Here is a 26,016-nt window from a genome sequence, read left to right on the forward strand (position 1 = left end):
TCTGTGCAATGGTTATAAGCCACAATAGATAGCAGGATGTTGCAGCTGATGTTGGAATTCTGAGAATTATGACAAGATCTTACATAATGCACTGCATTGCCACTGCAGAGTTTGAATCACAAAATCCAATAAATCCAAATAAAGTTTTAGGACAATTGTAGATAAGAACTGAATATACAAAGTACTTAGGCCCCTTCATCCTGCAAGGTGACACTCATTAGGATGCATGTGGTTAAAAGCTGGTTTTTATTTTATTTGTGCGTGCGTGTGTGCGTGTGTGTGTGTGTGTGTCTCTGTGTGTGTGTGTGTGTGTGTGTGTGTGTGTGTGTATGTGTGTGTGCGCGTGTGTGCATGCGTGTAGCCTACAACAAACGCCAAAGAATTTCTGATATAGCAATTTTTTGAGCAATGACATGATGATGCTACATCCTCTGGTCACGATGCAACAAGTGCAGTTTACTGCAGGTGCTTTCAGGTTATTAGTTTATTATGTAACCCTAGCTAATTAATAAAATGAGAATAACTGATTTGACCTGGCTTTGGTCTGGTTATTGAAAAATATATAAGGTTAGAGTTTTACACCTCATTACATTTGAATAAGGAATGGCTTAAGGGGGGGAGGGGGGAGAGACAGAGATGGAGAGAGAGAGAGAGAGAGAGAGAGAGAGAGAGAGAGAGAGAGAGAGAGAGAGAGAGAGAGAGAGAAAGAGAGAGAGAGAGAGAGAGCCTCGCTTAACGACCGCATCGTTGTAAATAGAAAATCCGTAATCACATGAAGATGCCACCACTCTTGTATATTTCACAAGAGAGAGGGGGGAGAACTGTCTTATCGGCAGTGGCCCACTAAAATGAATGAGGCCTAGGGCCTAGGCTATCACACAAATGTATAGACCTTCAATCATGAGTGCTACAATTAGGCTATTTACTGAATGACTGGCAGTTCAAGTATTAATTTCCAACAAGACAAAAAAATCACCTTAGTAGCCTACAATGTGGTTTCACGTGTGTGCCTTGAGATAGCTAACAAAATGACAGATGGATGACTGCAAACAATAAAAAAAAAAAAAAAAAAATAGCAGGGATTATATTGTTTCATTCAACATCTGTCAACAGTCAATTGGTATGATATACAGATTAACTAAATCTTATAGTAATAATCACTCACCAAATTCGACATGGTCTTCTCAAGTGAGTTTCTACAGGCTACACAGTACAGAGAACAGTACAGGGGGGGGGGGGGGCATAGGGATAGGAAGGTGCTAGAGAGTCAGGATTTGAGGGGTGGATAGGTTTAGTGGCTAGGATGATATGGGTGGTGTTGGGAGGGGGGGGGGGGTCATGGTTTAAAAGGTTTGCACTTGGTATGACACCACTGACCATATTGGAAATAAGTGTCCTCACTTTTACATGTTATCCCAGGATTCAACGTCTTTTGGTATCGATAATAAAATAAAATAAAATAAAATAAAATAAAATAAAATAAAATAAAACAAAACAAAATAAAACAAAATAAAACAAAATAATAAAATAAAAATATTAGTAAAGCTTGAAGACCATAGGATTCTCCAGCGGCTGGAGGGCATAATGTCTCTTCTCACGCTTTGCTGCACGATACATGCTTGAGGTTGCATCATATTCTATTTGAACCATATCCTGTTCTCCTATCAAAGAGATCGAAGATATTTCCACTGAAACCACGAGTGTGGGTGTGCATTTTTAGGTACTGCTGCTGTGTGTATTCATTCACCAGCTGATCAAACCTATATCATACATCTACAAACTTTGAAAATGCTTTATAAATTCAATTCAATCATTTGATTCAAATGTCAATCAATTGGAAAATGAAAAAAAACCCACTGCACTGTGTAAATTCAGAGGTTACATGGCTGTAAACATTGTCCTCTTACCTAGGATTCTTTATAATCTGCCACAACCAGTGGAGTAGCCAGAAATGAAATTACAGGTGGGCCTGAATCAAAGTGGATGGGCCACACTATTGACATAATTGACATTATCCGAATCACAATCAGCTTTATTGGCCAAGTATGTAGACATACAGGGAATTTAACTCCGGTATATGTTGCTCTTAATGTACTTTCAAAGGAAAATAAAAGGTATTCATACAAGCTAAAATGAACAAACAAGGACTGCGATCAAGTGTGATAAGTGTGATGACTATGTATATAAGCAGGAGTAAAATAAAGAAATAATTGTAGACCTATGTACAAATCATTGTATAGCTCACTACAAAGATAGTAAAAGTACAGTAGGGTTTGTTTGCTGTCTAAAGGGTGTAAATGTATGCCATTTTGACACCTAGCAAAACCCCACTTTTGACACTGACCAAGCCTTGTGGGTAGACTGGAGGATCCTAATAGCACTTAGGTCAGCTCAAAGTGCATGCTGACATAAGTAATGCTAGAATTACTTATGTCAGCATGATGAGATAATTTCTACTATCCTATATTCTAATTCATATTCTAGGTCAATATTAGATGAATATAAATATTAATATTCCCATTAAATACTTAGGCCTAGATTCAAATGTTATTCTATAAGGTTAGGAGTGTGAACTGGTCAATACGAGGCCTGATAGTAAGAGTTTTGCAGGTGTTTACAGTTCTTTGAATGTGTCCCAGCCAGGACACATCAATAAGTCATGTGTCCTGGGACACATGGTCCACCTGCTCTTTGGGTAACATGGCAGGCCATTCCATTTGTTCAAAGGGTCAGGGAAATCATTGTATAGTGTACTGCAAAAAGTTTGTTTTGTTTGCTGTCAAAACGGTGTAATTGCACTTACGCCCTTTTGACACAGCGCAAAACCTCACTTTTGACACAGGATTCAAACAGCACTTAGCTCTGCTCAAAATACATGCTGACATACACTAAGTAATGCTAGCGTGGCAGCATGATCACATAATTTCTACTATCCTATGGATAGTATGGAAATCTTGAAAAATGAACTTTTGGTGTGAAAAAGTGTGAAAAACTAAAGAAATTAGATTTTTGTGAATACCCAGGTATTTTAACTAAAATGGGAAAAAAATCTTTTTTGGGTTCAGCTCGACTTTAAAGTCTCGTGATTGGATGGGCCTAGACAAGAAGTTGGTGGGCCTAGGCCCAGCCAGGCCCAACCATAGCTACGCCCCTGGCCACAACATTCAACCATTGTCTATTTCATATCCATCTGGTTGCTTTTATATCGTTTTAGCTAAATGTGCAGGGAAAATTGAAATTCTGAGCAAGCCAATATTGTGTCTTTCCTATTTTATATAACCAATAAAGATATATATTGTGAGTCAAAATTAAATTGCCTCAGTGTCCATACAAAAGTCCATAAACAAAGCTTAAAACAGTTTATTGAATCTCCTTGGTTTACACAAACACAAATATGCTAATGCTATACTGTACATGCTGCGTACTATAATATAACTAATGCTATACATGCTGCATATATATATATATATATATATATATATATATGTCATTATGCATCATGTAATTATTTAAAAAGATTAACTTGTATGTTACTGTGTAAAATATTTTATACAGTCTATGGTAAAATAGCATCATAGCAATTACTCATTGCAATATGTACACCTGATATTGCTCGACAAACTAACAATTTCACCACAAGGGAAACCTTGTTTGTAGCCTTCCAGAGAAACAAGACAGGCCTTGTGTTTATGCTCATCTTCAGCGAGACAGGAGCAACGCATACCCAATATAAACATGACAGAAAGCCTAGCCTCTGAGGACAGAATAAACAGCAAATATAACAAATTAATTATACAGTGAAAACATTACAGAGGCGTAGCCAGGTTGGTGTGTCTGTCTCCCGGTCCCCCAATTTGCTGCAAGAGTTGGTCAGATATTTGTGTACCTGCTCGTCGATCTTTCTCTCTCTATCAGATAGCAATGGAGTTGGCGGTGTCTGCAGACTCAGACCAAGTGGAGCTTCTCCTGGACTGGAATCGGACACCCATCTTCTCCTTGCACCCGAGAGACCTCAGGATTTCCATGAACTGACGGCGGAACTTCACGCCCACGAAAGCGTAAAGCACAGGATTGAGGCTGCAGTGGAGGTAGCCCAGAGAGGCGGTGACTACCATGGCTTTGTCCAGATGCGTTCTGGTCGCACAGGCCTGACTGGTGGCGTTGGAGTGAAGCGTGTCCACCATGAGGGTGATGTTGTACGGCGTCCAGCAGACGAAGAAGACCACCACCAGGGCCAGGATCACCCTGACGGCCCTCTGCTTCTGGAGGCCCTGGGAGCCGCGGAGCAGACGGAGCAGGATGCAGGAGTAGCAGTAGAGCAGGACGACTGAAGGCAGGACAAAGCCCACGATGTGGTACAGCAGGCGCGATGCCAGCCGCCACTCAGATACCGACTGAGAGAAGAGCAGGTAGTTGTGAGCGCACTCGGTTTTGCCTCGTCTCTCGTCCCGCACGGCCTCCAGGAAGACCCAGTCGGGGATGGTGAGGAGCAGGGAGAAGAGCCAGACCGACAGGCAGCTGACGTGGACCAACCACGGCTTCCTGCGAGAGTACATCTGGGCAGCGTGGACGATGGACAGGTAGCGGTCAAGACTGATGCAGGCCAACAGGAAGATCCCACAGTAGAAGTTGATCTGGCGGGCACAAAGATATCAGCGCAGAGAGGTGAAATTTGATTGTATAATTATCGAAAGCATTGTAGATGGTAACATCAGAAGCAGGGCCGACGCCAGGATGAATTTTTTTTTTATGATATTTTTATATCATAAAACATAGGTTATATACCCGCTATGCCAATTTCTGGACTTTTTAACCATAATAACCTCTGAAAAGCGCAATAACAACACAAGAAAGACTACTATTCAAAATCAAATAAAACATTTATTTCACAGCAGCAGATTAAGGCATTAATAGAGCTGAGCTTTGCATAACGTGAAATGCGGGACCTGTCTGGAGCACTCTGAACATATATGTCTATATGAAAAGTCATAGAATAAACAATTGCTGCAAAAATCGACAAAAAAATAAACAAAATAATAGCCAGTCAGTGCCAGGTTCATTAAATTAAAGAAATAAAGTGATCAGATGCATTGTCTCTGTCTTTCTGCTCATGGCATGCTGTGTGTTTGGGTGCAGCTGATTTCTCTCTCTCTCTCTCTGTGTGTGTGTGTGTGTGTGTGTGTGTGTGTGTGTGTGTGTGTGTGTGTGTGTGTGTGTGTGTGTGTGTGTGTGTGTGTGTGTGTTTTAATCACATCATGATCACTACAACATGCAGTGAGGTTCAAATTTAATAAATAGCTACATCTCTGACACCTTGTGACAACCAAAGCACAGCAAATAGCGCTTCCCTGCCAATTCTGAAACAACAGAGCTATGTTTATAGGGGGTAGCCTACATCAACGTAAACTGATCAAATTTGATGAAGACTGCAGAAACAGCAGCCGAAACATGTCAGGTACAAACATTGCCTAACTGGCCTTTATAGATGAACTATTCTATCTTTTTTTTTTTTTTTTTTTTAAGTGAGGGGGGCAGAAAATTGAACTGAAGGGGGCAAAGCCCCCCATCGCCCCCTCGTGGCGCCGGGCCCGTATTCAGAAGTTTACCAAGCCTTGCTCGGGTCCGTTTTTGTGCCTCTTTCCTGCTGTACGCCAGCAGGTTCTTACCGTGAACATGGCTCCGGTGATCTTGCAGAGGGGCGTCCCGAAGCTCCAGCCGTCGGCCTGAGCGGCCTGTGCAGCCCAGAAGGGCAGTGTGCACAGCAGCAGGCAATCCGCCACGCCCAGGTGGAGGATGAAGGTGTCTGTCACACTCCAGGTCCGCCTCCTCTGGGCCAGCACGCCCAGGAGCAGCCCGTTTCCCAGAACACCCACGACCAGTGCCACGGAGTAGAGAACCGGGATGAACACGGCCTCAAACTGCATGCCCTCATTCAGGTCGCATACATCACCGGTACCGGAACAACAGTCTCCATCTTCATCATATGTACCAGTGTAGTTGTCATAAAGGTCAGCCAAACTGTCAAAGAAATCTGGGTCGTCTTCTACTGAAATCTTCATAGAACCCTGAATATGATACAAACAACCAAGAAAATCAAAGCTGCACATTTTCTTTGAGCATATATACACACACACACACACACACACACACACACACACACACACACACACACACACACACACACACACACACACACACACACACACACACACACACACACACACACATATATACACACACACACACACACACACACACACACACACACACACATATATACACACACACACACACACACACACACACACACACACAGGCAAATATATTAATTATTTATAATTTGCACAAGAGATTATATTGATTGATTGATTGATTGATTGATTGATTGATTTTCTTTATTTAAGTGTCATGCTTCCAATGAAGCCCAGCCCATATGGGCTTACAGGACACTTTGACTGTTCATCATTTAAACAAACAATGATCAAAACATAAAACCAACAGAAACACCCAAAATACATAGAGTAAAGTTGTACAGCATGAAAACCACAGCCTGAACCTACTTAAAGAACTGTGCGTGCCTTCTATTCCAGGCCCTAGAGATAAAGTTAGCAGTCTTAAATACCTCAGTCTTAAACAACCACTCCAACTTCTGGCCATCATCTGCTCAGAAGAGCTCAAGGTCTTTGCTTTTGCATTTCATCAAATAAGGAAATCCTCAAATCATCATATAAAGTACAATAAAACATGAAATGAAACTCATTTTCAACATCTTTTAGATCACAGACATTGCATATCCTGTTCTCTTCTGGTATAGCGGTGAACCGCTCTACTTCAATGGCAAGAGGCAGAATACCAATTCTCAGCTGAGCACATAAAGACCTCTGGTTTCTGGTTAGAAAGGAAGTGACAATCGCCAAGAGACTCATTCTGAAGGAGTGGAAGTGCCCCTCTCCACCTTCTTTTCAGCTGTGGCTGACAGACATGGTCTCAGTTATACATATTGAGAGACTTTGGTTCCTGAGGACTAATTCATGTAGGAAATTCACAATCATCTGGGACCCATTTCTAGACTACTTAACTGAGGTTAAGAACGACAAGTAACTTGCTCGGCTGACTTCTCATGGACCCCTTGCATGGGATTTCACGCACATTTTTTACAAGCACATGTGAACTTGATGCGGCTGGTAGCGCTATTTTGTAATATTAATGTTGGTATATGTATGTCTTGTTTGTTTTTGTTTTTTGTCTGTGTCTGTTTTTGTTTTCTATGTTCTGAAAATTATAAAAGAAAATATGAAAAAAAAAAAAGAAAAAAAAAAAGGAAGTGACATAGGTCTCAGGACCAAAACGCTGCTTCATCTGAACATATGATCTAAGCTTAGGTTTAGAGTCTAGACCATATGTCGTTTGCCCATTCCTCTCTGTAATTAAGAGATAACTTTTGTTTCAACATAGATAGATAGATAGATAGATAGATAGATAGATAGATAGATAGATAGATAGATAGATAGATAGATAGATAGATAGATACATACATACATTTGTATTTCTGTGTCATGCACCATATTCATGGTGCCCACCCCGTCTGGGCTTACAAGACACAAATCATTCAAGTTCAACAATACAAACAAATCAACAAACAAGCTACAAAAAGCTCAAACATAAACCAGACAAGACAGAGTTGTATATTCAGATGAACAACTTCTCCATTCTGAGTTTCCAACCACTCCCAATAAACCTGGCCAAACTGAAGACTTGAATAGCCATTCCAACTTAGCATCATCTCCTGACCAAAATAGTTCAGGTTTCTTATTTTGCATTAAAGAGATACTCAACACTGCTGAAAATCAAAATATATATTGGAAATTAGCTGTGTTCTTGAGGAATCCAGGTCAAAGTCCTGACATTTAATGTAAATCTGAGTTATTCCTGATCTCTTCTCACATACCCTGAAATAGAGACAATCTTGGTTCCTCATATAGCGTAATAATGAAACAAAAAATGAAATTCATCTTCCACAACACCTAATTCATATACAGTACAAAGTCTCTCCTCCTCAGCAATAGAATTGAACCTGCCAACCTCAATAGCCAAAGGGGGGGTACCCGTTCTCAACTGGGCACATAAAGATCTTCTGGATCTATCCAGGGGTAAAGTAACATAGGGTTCTTCTGGAGTAAACATATTTTTAATTTGAACATATGTTCTGAGTTTTGGTTTGAGCCAACATATTAACGTTACATATAAATACATATAGATATGGCAACGTGCAGTATAGTACACACACACACACACACACACACACACACTCACATACACGCGCACATGCACACACACACACACACACACACACACACACACACACACACACACACACACACACACACACAGAAGTCCACATACAGTGGACTCCTCTTATAGTGATCACCTTTGAACGGGTCAAATTGATCACTATAAGCAGGGGATCATTATAATAGATTTTTTTATTTTTCTTTATTTCTCATGCAGATTACCATCTAATTGATCACTATTAAAAACAGCATGTGTAGGAATGATTCGGGACCAAGCTTTTTGATCAATATAAGCAGTCGATCACTATAACCGTGATTACTATAAGCAGATTCCACTTTGTATATCTATATCTATATATAGCCTATAGATACATACACATATATTGGATATCTATGACTATGAATATGGAAACTAAACTAGCCGAGAAGGGGTAGGAATTAAATGACTGTATACTTCTTCCTACTCCTACTTCGAACAAGTAATGTTTAATTTCTGTTTTTTTAATGAGGAAATCACAAAAAGTGTGGACCAAAGCAGCTCAAAAGGCAATAGTATACAAAGTGAAAAAAGGGGGAGCTAATTGGAGTTTTAAGGCAATATTTAATAAGAAGTAATATATCTGTGTACAAGCAGTTACAATACAGAATATATCTTCAATATACTACGGGCAAACAAAACGCAACGCATTTCAACCACGCAGGTCTTCCTCAGCTAACACTGCCTGAGGAAGACCTGCGTGGTTGAAACGCGTTGCGTTTTGTTTGCCCGTAGTATATCGAAGATATATTCTGTTTTGTAACTGCTTGTACACAGATATATTACTTCTTATTAAATATTGCCTTAAAACTCCAAGTAGCTCCCCCTTTTTTCACTTTGTTTTTTTAATGAGAAATTTGGATAGTTCTGTTTGTTTGAAGTTGGGTCCTATGAGGTACTCTCATACAGTCAGTGCACTGGGTAAAGCACTCTCGATGCATCGTGCACCGAGAGAGGAGAACTGCACTCCAGCTGCAACAGGCACAGAGAGCTGTCTGCTGAGTGTGAAGGGGGCCATGAGCAAAAATGTAAAAAACAACAGAAAGAATACATAAAGTGCTTCCATACGGCTCACCTGGCATAATGCAAGTTTCCACAAGCCCTGAGATGCAAAGTTGACTTGAAAATATGTAATTTACACCCTGTTTTTAGCTAAAATTGTCACTATAGCAAGGTTGTACCTAGTTGTTGTAATTTCAGCTGCTAGCCATAGTGACGATTTCAGCTAAAAACAGGGTGTACATGACATCTTTTCAAGTCAACTTGGCATCTCAGGGCTTGTGGAGACTTGCATTATGCCAGGTGAGCAGTATGGAAGCATTTAATATATTTTTGCTGTTGTTTTTTACGTTTTTGCTCATGGCCCCCTTCACACTCAGCAGACAGCTCTCTGTGCCTGTTGCAGCTGCAGTGCAGTTCTCCGATCTCGGTGCACGATGCATCCAGAGTGCTGTACCCAGTGCACTGACTGTATGAGAGTACCTCATAGGACCCAACTTCTAACAAACAGAACTATCCCTTTAAGACATGTTGTATAGGTTTTTTGTTAATTTTATTTTATTCTTGTTTTGATCTTTTTTCTATCTATCAACCAATTAATCAATCAATCAATCAATCAATCAAACAAATCAAATCAATTAAACCAAATCAATTGAAATCTAATCTGAATTTATTTCATTCTGATATACAGTATAATCCTCGTAGTGATGGATGATATACATCAGATGCACAACATCCTAAATTAATCACTCACCAAATGCGCCATTGCCTTCTCAATTGTGACTTTCTACAGTCTATAAGAGACGAGCTGTAAGCTTGCCAGCCGGTGTGCTGTATATATAGAGAGTCATACTTCCTACTTCCTCTTTCAGCAGACAATAATTCATTACCAGTGCACTGCTCGCCAACTCTGCTGCCACCGCCGTACTGGCTGTCGCCTCACAGCTAGAAGGTCCTGAGTTCGATTCTCGCCTGGGACGCTGTGGGCGCTGGAGTTGTGACCCCCCCATATCTTCAGTGCCTACTGCCCAGGTGGGCTATCTCGTAGAAAGAGCCTTTCTGTGTGTAGTTTGCATGTTCTCCCCGTGCACTGCCCCCCAGGGGGTTCCTCCGTACATAACCCCCCACTAAAAACATGCAGAAGATCGTCATCCGACCAGTGACGACAACACCCGAAGTTGGTCCCCGGGCGCTGGAAAGAAAAAGCGATCACTGCTCCTGGCCTGCCCCCTGGAGGAAAGGACAAGCCTGTTAGGATGATGTCATCATTCCTACTATGATGTCATAGATCACTGATGATGTCACAGACGGCGATGATGTCATGATTCATAAGTGTCTTAAATCATGCCTCTCTGATGGTCTCACTGATGATGTCATAACACAAGGTGATGTCATATTCGGGACCTATAAAGGTTTGCTCTGCAAGTCATCTGCAGTTGTTCATAGACTAACCTCACGACAACCTTCTGCACAGTTTCCACCTTAGAACCTTGCAGACTCAGCTTTCAAGTGCTACAGCGTTCCTAGTTATCGAGACTTCAGTTACCAAGTGTGTCTTGGACATTAAAGTCCCTGGAAACCAAAATCCACAAAAACGTTCTAACTATGTTATTTAGGGTCTTATGTTAGTAATTATGTGTCCCAGAAATTATTATACATTACTTTCAACCCAAAGCCTTAAAATCGCCACTTTTCTACAAGATTCTACAAAGTACTTCCTCATTGAAGACAGCAGTGCGCGAGGTGCTAAAACGCAGGAGCTTATGACGTCATAAGCTCTATATAACCTTTGTACATGCGCGCAATCCTATGCCTCTCTCTCTCTCTCTCTCTCTCTCTCTCTCTCTCTCTCTCTCTCTCTCTCGGGACTAGTGAGAGAGAGCGAGAGACACACAGGCTGGTGACCATGGACAGTACAATATATGGACCAACTGAGCTATATGTTTTTGACACGGCAAAATGAAGCTCACTTCCCGATATTGTTTGATTTCGTTTGATTGGATGAATGGATTTTCCTGTTGCATTGTGGGAAATCTGTTCAAACCTGGAGCCGGGAAAACAGGAAAGGGCGTGAGCGTGGACGGGACTCGGGGGAGGGTTTCCTCCGCCACGGCATCCATCTTGTTCATGTTATTTTCCCTGCTAGCCGTTAGCTTGGCTAACAAATGTTGCTAACGTTAGTTGCTATTGCTAGCCTTGCTCCATTGCTGTCACAGTGAATACAATAGCCCGAAGAAAAACCAGAGTATTATTTCCTCCAGACCTCGCGCGGCGTCACCAGCCTGCCGCTTGCATCTTCCACAAAATCGAGGTAATCTTATTTTCTAACGTAACGCTAATTGCATAGCATGACATTAACGCTAGCTACATGTCCATTTGTCATTACAGGAGGACGTTAGACTAGAGTAGCATAAGTTAACGTTATACAACGTTAAACAGTATTGCATGCTGCACAGATTCGGACGTAGACAGAAAACAAACGCAGTTCTGTTTACCTAGGTTACCTCTTTGAGATGAGGCAGACTCAAAGCATACTCATATGATCTACCAGCTATAGCGTTATATATCTAGCTAACGTTAGATGAGGGGGAACAAGCTGGGGGTTCAACTCCTCTGGATAGTTTATCCACCTCTGCATTTACAGTATTTACCAATCGCACGTAGTGTTGGGTAAGCAAACGTTAACATTATACAGTGATTAACAGTGTCTAATTCGTTTCTTCCAGGGGTAGCTGCTGTCCAGTACCAGATGGGACACACAACAGAGGATCATGATTTGTGAAGATCAAAGCTATAATATTCTGTTCTCCTGAGATTAACGCTAAACTATACACGTTACTGCTGATCAGTTGTTTCAACATAGGAAATTGCAATACCATAGGAAATTGCAATAACACACAAGCCAAATGCTGACATGAGAGATTTGCTTTGAACAATTGTAGCTAGTATCTGCCAGTGACCGGAGAATATTGTTATATTTGCTTGTTTTAATGCTTTTGTCAATAAACATTGTCAACAAAGATAGCCTTGTTGTATATTATCATGTATAAGATTGTTGATGTCGAGTGAACACAAACCGAAGATTGGACCAGAGGACAGGACGACGGAGAAACTTAACCGACCAGCAGTCTGAGTCTGCTTCAATCAACGAATGCTTTATATTTATTGAAATGAAATATGGTGATATCTGGTGGTCTGAAATTACTCTCTCTAGCTAGGCTAACTGGCTCATATTATGTCATATTATTGTAACGTCTGAATCAGCGTTTCATAACAGCCTTACGTTTATAGCCTGGATGACGTTAGCTAATGCTACCCATCCTTCCATTGGTGTTACACGTTATATTTTTAACTGAGCTTTGCGGAATTACCTCAACACAATTGTGTATCAGCTTTAAATGTCCAATATATACAGCGTTACACAAACGACCAGCAGCATTCAAATGTGCAAAAACGTTATATTTATTGAAATGTGGTGATCATGTCACAAGTCACATTACATAACGATATAGCGTTAGGTGTTCTTTTGATCAACAGACCTCGGGGGCTCTATACTGTTGCTACGTTGCTAGCTAGCTAGCCGCAGATCAGCTCTGAAGCCCCAACTTCAGAGCTGCCCGTCCACTAAAACCCGATTTCGATATAGCGTTTTAGGTGTTCTTTTGATCAACATACCTCATAACGGGGATCTATACTATTACGTGTGTCTACTAACATCATTAAAATATCATAAGGGTAACGCTGTTTCTGTTATTTTACTTTTAATATCTGGCTACGTTGCTAGCTAGCTAGCTAGCCTGCCTTGGCAACTATCATCTGGTTTCCTGTGGCTGGTGTCAAAGAAAATCCTGCCCCCAAAGTTATAATTTTTATCGGCTCTTTTACTCGAATGGGACCATAATTTAGAAAACGGAGCCCAGGAGAGCATGAAAAAGACTTGAAATTGTTTATTCAGACCATAAGCTCATTCGGAAAATGTTTATTTAAGACACAGAACGAGAGAGAAGTCGGCTCATTTTTACATTGGAGCCAATGTACGTGTCGTCACTTCCGGACCTGACGTGCGCCCCCCTGCGGACTTTTCGAATTAATGGAATTCCAGAACTGGCTTCATACCTTCCCTAGTTCACTTGCCCACTGCTGGTGACGCAGGTTACTCTCTCTCTCACACACACACACACACTCGTGCTGTGTACACAGCACGAGTGCTGTGTAACTCGATCTCTTTCTCTGTTTCCCTCCCCCCCCTCTGTCTCGCGCTCTCTCTTTCTCTCGGAAAACCTGCTGCAGATGGGACACGCCCACACAGTCCGCGGGAGAAATACACTCTAAAAAATAATGATTTTCTCATGAGTTTTGCCACGACTGTCAAACCTAAATTTATATACTTTGCAACGTTCATCATCGTTCAAATTTGGCTGGTGGCTTATTAACATAGGGTCCTGTGATGTGATGAACTCAAAATGCTAAATAATAAAGAAATATTTCTGGTTTCCAGGGACTTTAAGTATCCGCACCTAAATCCACATGTCTCACAGCAACCCTAACAAAGCCTGGATGGGTCAAATGCAGAGGACATATTTCACCGGCCACCGTCAGCATGAGTGTGTGTTGTGGCCGCATGCATGTGTTGAAGTGTTCGTGTGACAATAAAGACGGGCTTCCGTCTGAAATCGTGTTTTTTTTACACCCCCGCCACCACAGCCCTGGATCCGGTCGTCATCGTCCCAGGCACCTGTCGTCACTCTGGGCCATCTACCCACTACTCCTTCGCCTGCCTGACACCCTTCCCCGGCCACATCATCACCACCGACCCCCATCCTCATCATCCTGGTTACCTGTCGTCACTCTCAGAGATGGGCGAAAATACATCATAAAGTATTTTGATACAAATTACAAATACTTGCTCAAAAAATGTATCACAATACAAATACAAAATACTCGTCTGAAAAATGTATTTGAGATACAAATACGTATTTTGTATTTTGAAAATACATAAAAATACATTTGATAAAAACTGATAAAGAGCTGCAACAATTAGTCAATCCATCAATTAATTGCCAAATATTACATTAATTGCCTATTTTGATCATCTGTTCATCATTTTGAGCCATTTCTGTAAGGAAAATGTACTAATTCTCTGGTTCCAGCTTATCAAATGTGAAATTTTCTGGTTTCCTTAGATGGTAAATCATGTTTTAGTCCTCTGTGACAATATTCTCCTTTGTGTACTAGGGTTGGCAGCACCATGGACGATGGCATCGACTATCATCGATGGGCCGACCCCCATCGACCTCTGACACTTCTACATCGGACCATCGTGATTATCTGTTCGAATTAAAAATTTGGCAGATTTAATAATAAAAAAGGCTAACTCCACTCAACCGCGACACACGGGGGACGCACAGGCGGCATTAAACAAGCGGCAAAGCGTACCTTATCCCCAGTTCAGAGAAGCGGTAAAGCGGAGAGGAAGAGAAGATAAGCAGAAGTCGGTTGTGTTGTGAAAATGTTAAGAAAGAAGAAACTTCACGTTCTTTCCTGTTTGCAACCCAATGTGAGTAACGTTACAAGTCTTCAACTGTGAATTCAACTCGCCTGTTTCCAGGAACTCTCTCCATTACATACTGTGTAGGCTGCCTGCTGCTGTGTTTCTATCTCTCCTTAACGTAACCTAATGTTAGGTTCAAAACTGAGCCCACACAAATCTAACGTTAGCCGCCAGTAATTCTGCCCCTTTTCTGCCAGCTAGTTAAATTAAACACACACACGTTGTTGGTCACGATCTGTAACGTTAACGTTTGATTGTTTTGCGCCTTTCAATATTGCTGGTAGTGATAGCCTACTGTTTGAATCGCCTGGCTCTGTGCTGTAGTAGTAGCCTTTCCAAGCCCGCTGGTCTCTCATGACATGTAGAGCTCAGCTGTCCTGTTGTAAACGTGAACGTACATTGCAGTGGCGCAGCCAAACGGCACCACATGGACCCACTATTCTAAAGCATGGCATCCATCCTATTTTAAAGCATGGCACCCATTCTCTTTCTTTCCCCCTTCCCCTGCTCCTTCCCCACCTCTCCTTCTCTGTTCTCTCCCCCACATTTCCCATTCTCTCCCCACCTCCTCTGTCTCCCTGCTTCCTTCTCCCCCACACCCCCCGCTCTCCCCCCCCCCTCCTGGTCTCTCCTCTTTCCCCCTTCCCCACCTCCTATACTCCCCAGCATTTCCCATTCCCTCCCCACCCCATCACTTTCCTGCTCTCTCCTCTCTCACATTCCCCCTACTCTCCCTCCCTTCTCTCTCCTATATTTTTATATTTTCTATATGTCTTTATCAATTGTTCAATGTGTTATCATTACTACTGTAATTTGCTACTGTTGTATCAGCTAGAATTAGCTAGACATTTTCTGTGAAGCCCTCTGGGACATGCTTGTGAATTAGGGCTATACAAATAAACTTGACTTGACTTGCCACCCAGGAACTCCTGGCCAGACTGACACCTGCTGCATCCCAGACTGCAGTCAGTTCTGGGCCGCACAGGCCTAGCCTCGACCCAGCAAATGCAGAGTCGGTACCGTAAATACTTGGGGAAGTTTCATGATTATATCTATTAATTAAAAATGTTACCCTATTCACCGGAATTTGGGGTTCCCTCTTGGGACACCATCTTGGATTTGTCAATAAAATACGGTCTGGCAGTGGCTAGCGAGACTACCTGGCTCCTGATTGGCTGTTCATCCAAGGCCAGATTAAAGTAGCCATGGGCCCCGGGGCTACAACCTTTTCAAGGGCCCCCATTACGACTTTTTTCAAAATGTCTTCCACAGATTGAAACCAATTAAACACAAATAATGCAAAACACTTACAACTAGTAAATATGCATGCAAAATAACACATCTAATGAAGAATAAAAGCCCACACACACTTCAAGAATACAAACACATCAAACCACAATTAGAAATATCAAATTTCTGGCCTGTGACAAAAGCACTGAGTATCATTTGATTGCCATCTCAGAAGAATGTATCCACATTTTCTGTATTATAACTATAAACCTGAAGACAGTTTTTATTCCCATCTGTAGCAGCCAAGACATGGACATTGGATTTTGCACATAGTATGTGGAATATTTGCTGCTCGTCATCTATTGAGGAAAAACATTGTATAATAAAAGTGTAAAAAGGCAGGGGACATGGATTATATGCTATGACTCTCACCCATGTGTTAAGGCTATCAAAGGAAGTAAAAAACACATTTAGGGGGGGGGGGGGGGCAGCAGAGCAGGGAGCACTAACTGAGTTTCACAAGATTCAAAACAGTATTTTCAGTCTTCATTTGCAAACCAAATCAGAAACCTATCAGCATCAAATCTGACCAGATTAATTAAATAAATTATCTATTGGTTTTTCATTTCCTTTTCTCTACAATTGAATACAAGTCAGCGGCATTTTCCTGCATCTTCAGCACATATGCAAGTACTGTATATAATACTATGTCTGTCATGGCAACTGGGCAGGTCCGCCCTCGTTGTGTCTTTAATGCTCTATCTGTGCAGGTCTATGGGCTACATGCACAACTCCACTACTTCCTGAAATTAGTACAGCTTCTTTATTTCCTGTCATCACTATTGGATGAACTGATTAATGTCAGGTGTGCTGCAGTCACAACAATGATCAGGCACACCTGATTAATCAGTTCATCCAATAGTGTAGGACAGGAAATAAAGAAGCTGTACTAATTTCAGGAAGTAAAAAAGTTGTGCATGTAGGCAATTCGGTTGGAGCTGTGAGCTGCTCCAGGAGGTGTGGCCAATCAGGAGGATTGCCGTCAGCTGGGTCCTCATCAGCTGGAGGCCTTTAAATATCTGGCAGGACCTCCATTCAGTGCCTGCTTGTGATACCGTATAGGTCAGTACGAACGGCAGCCTTGAACATCTGAACCTTTTGCATGGACTACCATTGATTTCTGTCTCTTCTGCCAGAGCCGAGCCACTGTACCACCTGGACTTGCCACAGCTCCTCCTGGACTTGCTACAGACGAGCCACAGTACCACCTGGACTTGCCACAGCTCCTCCTGGACTTGCTACAGACGAGCGACAGTACCACCTGGACTTGCCACAGCTCCTCCTGGACTTGCTACAGACGAGCCACAGTACCATCTGGACTGCCACAGCTCCTCCTGGACTTGCTACAGACGAGCCACGGTACCATCTGGACTGCCACAGCTCCTCCTGGACTTGCTACAGACGAGCCACGGTACCATCTGGACTGCCACAGCTCCTCCTGGACTTGCTACAGACGAGCCACGGTACCATCTGGACTGCCACAGCTCCTCCTGGACTTGCTACAGACGAGCCACAGTACCATCTGGACTGCCACAGCTCCTCCTGGACTTGCTACAGACGAGCCACAGTACCAGCTGGACTGCCACAGCCAAACCACAGCACCATCTGGATTACCACAGCCAAACCACAGCACCACCTGGACTGCCACACAAGCCACAGCTCCTTCTGGACCTACAGACTGCACATTCTCAAAATCGTGTGACTGTATTGCCTGTTTTAGGCACTCTTTAAGTTTTCCTGAAGTAAAACATTTGTTTAAGCATCAAACACGTTTCTTGGTCTGTGTCTGCATTTGGGTTCCTTGTCGTTCGTGACAATGTCCCCGTGCAGAATTTAATTAGACTTAGGATTTCACAAGACTGAAAATGTCCGGCCCATCTACAATTTTGGTTTTCAAATTTGGCCCAATTGTATTTGGAGCATGACCTTAATTAGGAAATGAATAGGATACTAAAAATCTTGTGATCATGATGCCATGCATGAATTTTATGTTGTTAGAATCCTCTACCCACAATGCTTGTTCACTGTAAAAAGTTGGGTTTTGCTTGGTGTCAAAAGGGCATACGTGCAGGTACCTCCTTTTTGGTAGCAAACAACCTTACATTTACTATTACGGCGTTCAGTTTTTGTTTAATTAAAACGTCTGGGTCATGTTTTCAGTTGTGTCCCTACGTAATATTCATATTTGCCCAAAATCGCACTTGGCTCCAAGCCATCAATATCCTAAATGTCAAGTTTTGAACTCAATAAATCAAAGATTATATTTTAATAGTGAGACTGTCTCCTCAGAATGTGATCAACCTTATCTGTGGCTTTCCACAAATCTATATGCCTGCCTCATTTTGATTCAGAATTGTAATCAATTGAAGTTCAGTAAATTATTTATTTATTTATTACAGTAATTTGTCCAGGTGACATTAGTGCAAAGACGTACTGACAAAATGGCACAAACACAACACCTCCTCACACAAGAATAAAATGGACAGTGACTATTCTGTCCTAATAGAGACGGTGACTATTCTGTCCTTATAGAGACAGGTTTTCGACACACAATTTATTGTGCTCTTTACATTTATCAGCTTTAATTGATTCCCCTTAATCCCCCTAACACTGTTTATTATATATCACATATCAGTGTATCATAAATCAGTTTCAGAAATGATCATTTAGAAGATCTGACACCTTAAAAAAAATCTCGTCTTACGTTTATCACCCCCCCGTTTCTCTGTAATGCTGTTTCCCCTCTCTCTCTCACACACACTCTCTCACACACACACACACTCTCACACACACACACACACCGCAGAAACAAACACACCTGTCTCATTTCTGTACATATGGTATCTATCTGACTCATCCTCCTATGTCTCCCGTGCAATGCGTTGGCGTGAGTTCCTGTTTTTTTCACACCTTTTCTTGTCATTTTCTGCTGTGCTGTGCAGATGCAGGGTTTGTGGTGAGGGACTAATGGAAGACGTGTGGCCTTTAAACTCTACTGAAAGCTGTGACTTTATAGACAGACGCTCTGTATTCAAATAGCCAACATGCATCATGTTTTTAGTTTATATATATAAAAAAAAAACAGCCATGTTTCATGACTGAAACAACCTTCACTCAGACATTACAGGTTTCAGGTCCAGGCTGTTTGGAGAAGCGTGATTTGGCTTTTGAAAAGACAAAGGGGATATGATCATGCCAGTACACTCTGTGTGTGTATGCATGATTTCATTCAAAAGGAAGTCTATTGTTTTAGGTTGGAACGCCCACAAAAATACAAGTGGTCTTTCCTCCACAACTCCTGTAAATAATAAATAAAATAAATAAATAAAACTCAGATTCTACAGCATCCTCTCCTGGTACCACACTAATAGAATGGCTGTTTGGGAGGTTTCATGAATCCTTGGGGTGAAAAGATGTATCCTAGATTAAACGTATTCAATCAAAACAAGAATCTAGGCATCTTTGATCAGTCTAATTATCTCCATAGCAACTGAGGCTTTGAAATCAACTCGGTGTAGCCTGACTGATGCACGTTAGGTTGTATGTTGAACCCTTAGATTTGTATTTTCTCGTGTTGTGAAACCATGGAAAGGTTTTACAGGAACTGAAAGAACCAAAAGATAGAAAGTGATAATTTTTGCATATGTGGTTGGTCGTCTTCCTGTAAGCTTGCCCTGCTGTTCTTCACCACATTGCTAAGTTTGACTAACAACCAATCCTTTATAAAAGGCAATGCAACGTTTGTAATCGCTTTGTGGATCACAACACATTCCCAATCCATAACTAACACTCCATCAGCCGAATTCATCCATGTTGCATTTTCTCCACACATTCTAATGATAGAAATGCTGGCTATATAATGTTTTTTTGTGCACCTTGAGATTTTCGCTTTTGGTTAACCAGTGTTTGAACATCTGCAGAAATGACTTTGCATACCCTCCAGTTTAAAGCCCTGCTTCCTATCGGAGCCCTTTAACTTTGTGAAAAATAGGTTACACACACCACACCACCACATTGCTGGTTTAGTGTGACACTGACACAGCAGTGACACAGTGGCTAACAACTGAAACCAAAAATATGTGCCTTAGAAATGATAGCATTTATGATTACATCATCTGCATGACACTACCCATATAGCAATGACACCTATTTATTTACAGTCCATGAATGACACGCAAGCCTGGTTTAATGCACGGGCTTACCGGGGCTAAGCCCCGGGGCCCGCAGTCTAGGGGCCCCAGGGGGCCCTAAAAAAAAAAATACAGTGCACCTGAACGCAACATGCAAAATACCCGCTGAATAAGTGTCCAAATGTTCATGTCATTCTGGCCAATACTCCAGTTCTGTTATAACATTTCAGTCTGGAATATGGAATATCTTTCAATAATCTTTATGACTAAAATGGCTAAAAGTAATCTCATGTGTAAGAAATGACTGTTCTACATTGAGTAAAAATTTAAATAATTAACTCGTTTGGTTTTGTATTTATTTAGCTTCAAGAGTGCATTTTTGTTCTTGTTTGACCCTTAACACAGGCTTTGAGAATCCCGGGCCACTTACTGATATATCCTTAAATACTTATGCTTAAATTAACCCACCCAGTGAGAAAAGGATCAAATATTGGTGGTTAAGACTGAATAATGACATCACAACTGTTCATTTAAAATGAGTTATTCCTGTAAATCTGGTTTGGTGATAAGTGTCTGGTATTCCTGGTTTTACTTTACTTTACTTTACTTTATTAGCAGACGCTTTTATCCAAAGCGACGTACAGAACATGATAAGAACATAGAGTAAAAGAACATAGTCAATATAAAAGTGCATAACAGTATACAAAACACGGTGTGCAAACTGCATTAAAATTCAACTATCAAGCCGCACATTCAGCAACATCCAAACAATAACAATGTATAAAAAGTTTGCATCAAGCCATTCATTCCACATCATACAGCAATAACATTCAACCATAACTAATATAATTTCCATTCACATCCTTCTTAATCATCAATTTGATAGTGAACATAAAAGAGATGGGTCTTGAGTCTTTTTTTGAAGATGGGGAACGATTCTGCGGAACGGATAGAGTGGGGCAAATCGTTCCACCACCGGGGGAACCACAGAGGAGAACAGACCGCTCCGTGACATGGGACTAGTTGGAGGGGGTAGTACCAGGAGTCTTTCATTAGCGGAGCGAAGTGAGCGGGAGGGGGTGTAGAGATGGATGAGTGAGCTCAGGTAGGCAGGTGCTGTATTTGTTGCAGTTTTGAAGGCGAGTGACAAGGCTTTAAATTTGATGCGGGCAGCTACGGGGAGCCAGTGGAGGGAAATGAGCAGGGGTGTGATGTGTGCTCTTTTGGGTTGGTTGAAAACAGTTCGATGGTTCGATGTTTTAAAGGCTGCATTACAGTAAAGTCATGTAATTTGTTATCAGACTGTTCTAGCTGTTCTATTATTTGCCTTTACCCACTTAGTTATTATTTCCACATTACTTATGATTATTATTTATAAAAATCTCAGTGTTTCTATATTGTGAAGCACTAGTCATCCCTACAATATTGATAGTTGGTATTTGGTCAGTTGTTAAATTTGTTCTGTTTACACCTGTACAAATTTTATTTAATATGGGCTATTTAAAGGAACACTCCGCCCATTTTCAACCAGCTTTGTATCATTAGAACATCAGTAGTATATCAGGAAACTGTAAACGGTTTTGAAGTCTGTCATTTAATTTGACAGTTATTGAGTGTTAAAGTGTGGACCAGTGACATCACTGGTCCACACTAACTCAAATTAATAACTCATTAACTCAAATCAACTCTCAATAACTGTCAAACATTCTGTCATTCGTCTAGTTTGACAGTTATTGAGAGTTGATTTGAGTTAATGAGTTATTCATTTGAGTTAGTGTGGACCAGTGATGTCACTGGTCCACACTTTAACACTCAATAACTGTCAAATTAAATGACAGACTTCAAAACAGTTTACAGTTTTCTGATATACTACTGATGTTCTAATGATACAAAGCTGGTTGAAAATGGGCGGAGTGTTCCTTTAAGTTTTAATTTACATGTATTATGCAGCTGCCTGTTTTACCCAGTCTTTGTACTTTATTTTGTTTTAATATAAGTGCTTATTGTGATATCTTACACATGGCTTTGAATGTTAATTTAAAATGAGATATTCCTTTAAATATGGCTAAAAAACATCCAAACGTCCAAAAAATGTCTATCTTTTTTTGCGGCGTCGCCCGCAAGGGCCCGCAAACAGTCCCTTCCTTGCAGCAGGCGGGGGGCCCTTAGAAAATGAATAGCCGCGGGGCCCATGGTACTATTAATGCAGCCATGACACGTTGGCACAGCGGTGAAATGAGAAACATCATTTGAATGGAGATGCAGCATCAGTATCAAGTCAGGTTTATTTGCATAGACCTTCATCACTTACAGTCTCGAAGGACTTAACACCCACATTATGAAAACGACAGCTGCCAACCTTAGTACCTTAGTAGAACTGAGGACCAGGAAAAATTCCCACGAAAACCTAAGGAGGGAGGCAAATGAACCAATCAAATCAAACGTATATAATATTTATTCAAAAGAGTACAAAAAGACGACATGTACAGGGTGTAGCTACAACCCACAGCACCTCTGTGTACTTCCTGTTGTGGCATGTGCTGCCCGTAACATGACATTTTCATATAGATGGTTTTCGTGGAATTGTGACGTAAGCTGGGGCGGAATTCAGAATGTTCATGTGGTCGAGTTGAAACCATCCATACCATACTTTTAACCCTTTACATGTTTTAGCAGCACTCCGCATAAACATACAAGCATGAACAGTTGAGCAGAAATAATAGCAAAAGAATATGAGTCTGACCAAACTGCACTGCTAAATGAGCTCATAAACTTCTATAAAGTCTATTGAAAAGATGTTGAGTGTAGTGATTAGTATGCACAGGCGCACCATTGCAAGCTATCCCTCTTATAGCCATTAGCCAAAGCCACAAATTGATGTAACTTTGAACCATTTCGAGGAACACTGTTTCCATACGGACCCCCAGTGTTGGTTAGTTGTTTATAACGTGACTATATTTATAACGTTTATAACGTACTCCAGTTTCCGGTTTATAATTCGGGTCTGAATACAGCCAAAGAGTATAACAAAGGAAATGGCACGCTGCAACAATCAAGTCACGTTAAACCGGACCTTGTACCCATAATTATTTTACAGTGGGGCATTTGAAAATAAGGTGGGTTGACTCATCTGTGTGTAAAAGAAGGACATAGCGACGCAGAAGGACATAGCAACGCTTGACACTGGAAATGTCATGAGTCAATACGTATGGTTTATGAGTCATAATACAAAAAGTAGACAGGGACACGCACATCCAAATTAGGCCACACTGGACCAGGGTGCTGGATCAAAAAGGTTAACTTACAGTGAAAAATAACGTTTTTTTTATTTGCAAATCAGCGTGACGTTTCGGGCCACACCGGCCCTTCCTCAGACGCTTTCTGAAGTGGCAGAGAGACGCCGTCTTAAATACCCGTATCAATACATCACATGACAGATCACCAGGTGTTCAGCAATTAACAATTAGAAAATAAGTTCTATAATTTGTACATACAAAAATGAAAATTTGTCTATAACTTCTTTTCTAATTGTTAATTGCTGAACACCTGGTGATCTGTCATGTGATGTTATTGATACGGGTATTTAAGATGGCGTCTCTCTGCCACTTCAGAAAGCGTCTGAGGAAGAGCCGGTGTGGCCCGAAACGTCACGCTCTTTTGGTGTGCGGATCGTTCTTTTTCATTATCAGTCATAATGGTCTCAGTTAGTCATCTATAGTCTTGCTTGCCAGACTAACTCTGTTCCACGCTGTGGCTGTGCAGGAGAGGTCCGGCTCCTCTTACTCTCACTCTAGTCTAGGCTCCGTTATCTTTACAACCATCCACCGAAAGTACCAAGCACGCCTGCTTTAGTGCACAATCCAAATCTTCATCAAAACTTTCCATTTTTAGCGTGTAGGTTGCTAGCGTTGTTGTTATTTCACAGCGGCGGAGGCGTTTGAGAGCCACCCGCAGGGAGCAGAAAGGGAGGGCGGAGGCGTTTGAGAGCCACCTGCAGGGAGCAGAAAGGGACTTCCCTTCGCTCTGACTGAAATGGTCGGCGTCAATTAGGGATACACCGAAACTTTTTTCACTTCCGATCCGATTCCGATACCTGAATTTGGATATCTGCCGATACCGATATTATGCCAATACCAATATTTTTCTTGAAAGATTTGACCAATTAAAGATTTTTTTTTAAATATACCTTGCAAAAAGCAGACAAAATTAAGAAAATATACAAGGCAAAGAAGGATACTATGCTGTGCAAAAAAAAAAAAAAAAAATCAATTCCGATCCGATCCGTGAATTAGTGCCAATATCGGCACCCGATACAGATATTGGATCGGATCGGCCCCGTGACTGAGAACCAGAGGTCTGAGAGCAGGTCACGTGGGGGCTGGGTTTACCCAGGCTAATATATTAAGGCAGCGCTGCTCCGCCAGGAGGAGGCGCTGCAGGATTACGGTAAATAAGCACCCTCACGGCGCTCTCTGCAGCTGGGGGGCTGAACGGATCTCTCCGGATCTCTCTCTCTCACACACACACACACACACACACACACACACACACACACACACACACAACCCCCCCCGTCAGTTTAGTAGTAGTGTAGCACTTCAATTCTGTGTATATCTGTACATTCTGTCTATATTTGTTCATATGCTGTTACTTGTGTGTATATGTGTATGTATATTTCATGCATATGTGTATATATTATATACTTTGTTTATTTTGTTTGTACAACCGGATGTTATGTTATGATTATGTTTATATATAATTTGGTGTCTTGTAATCCCATGTGGGATGGGCCAGAAATGGCATGACACAGAAATAAAAACTACCTACCTACCTACCTACTTGTCTATATGTTTATTTGTACACTCTGTCTATATTTGTACATATGCTGTTACTTGTCTATATGTTTATATATTTATTTGCCTTTCTGTTACTAGACTTTGACAATGTAGCTATTCCTACTGGGCCCTCTTGGCCAGGTCATGTTTGCAAATGAGAACTGGTTCTCAAACAATTCACCTGGTTAAATAAAGGTAAAAAAAAAAAAAAAAAAAAAAAACAGCGAGAGAACTGGAAAGCCAAGCAATATGGCGGAACTCAAACAGAGGCTGGGTGGATAATATCCAGTTTAACCCTGAGAAGAGACAAGAGACAGCCACCAGCCTCATCCTCCAAAACATGCATCTCCTTCACTCCAAATTGAGTCACAGCAACAAGCTGACCCTAGGAGTACATCAAAGTATGAAACATGTTATTTCCTGTTGCCAGTAGTTGCCATGTACAGCTGAGTTACAAACCACTTCCTTTGTTTGCCAGTAGGTGGCGCTATGACAATGCACATGTCCAAATTGCATCCAATTCTAGACTGCACTTCCTCGGGTTTCCCAGCATGGAAACAATTTAATGGTAATATCGAAACATATTTCATCATTAGGTAGAAACTAAGGAAAATGTTATATTTAGTAGTAAGAAGATTATGCTTTAGTTATATACCAGGGAAGGGGGGGGGGGGAGACTTATGAGCTAAAAGTCTAATTTTATTTTTCGATAGGAATATGAATTGGATGGATTTATAGTGTGTCAGGTAAGAGATGGAGGAGCTCCCTATACCAGCATATTTTATGGATTATGAATCACATAGCCTAGGAGGTTGCATACAAAATATTTATTTTCCAAGTGAACATAGACACTAAAGGACAAACAGATATCGATGTAGGAGCA

At 41.4% G+C, this 26,016-nt stretch overlaps 1 protein-coding gene across 1 annotated transcript; it reads right to left on the bottom strand.

Annotated features, from left to right (window-relative positions):
* Positions 1-3,375: 3,375 nt before the first annotated feature.
* On the bottom strand, positions 3,376-10,128 carry LOC310798686 (C-X-C chemokine receptor type 3-like). The gene is made up of 3 exons (XM_083661243.1): positions 10,082-10,128; positions 5,667-6,065; positions 3,376-4,634 (listed from the first exon to the last, which is right to left on the bottom strand). Exons 1-3 carry the CDS (start codon positions 10,091-10,093, stop codon positions 3,912-3,914), a joined length of 1,134 nt encoding a protein of 377 aa, XP_083517369.1. The 5' UTR covers positions 10,094-10,128; the 3' UTR covers positions 3,376-3,911.
* Between the last annotated feature and the right edge of the window lie 15,888 nt (positions 10,129-26,016).

This window comes from Poromitra crassiceps (genome assembly GCF_964638095.1).
Source record: "Poromitra crassiceps genome assembly, chromosome: 26".
NCBI lineage: Eukaryota > Metazoa > Chordata > Actinopteri > Beryciformes > Melamphaidae > Poromitra > Poromitra crassiceps.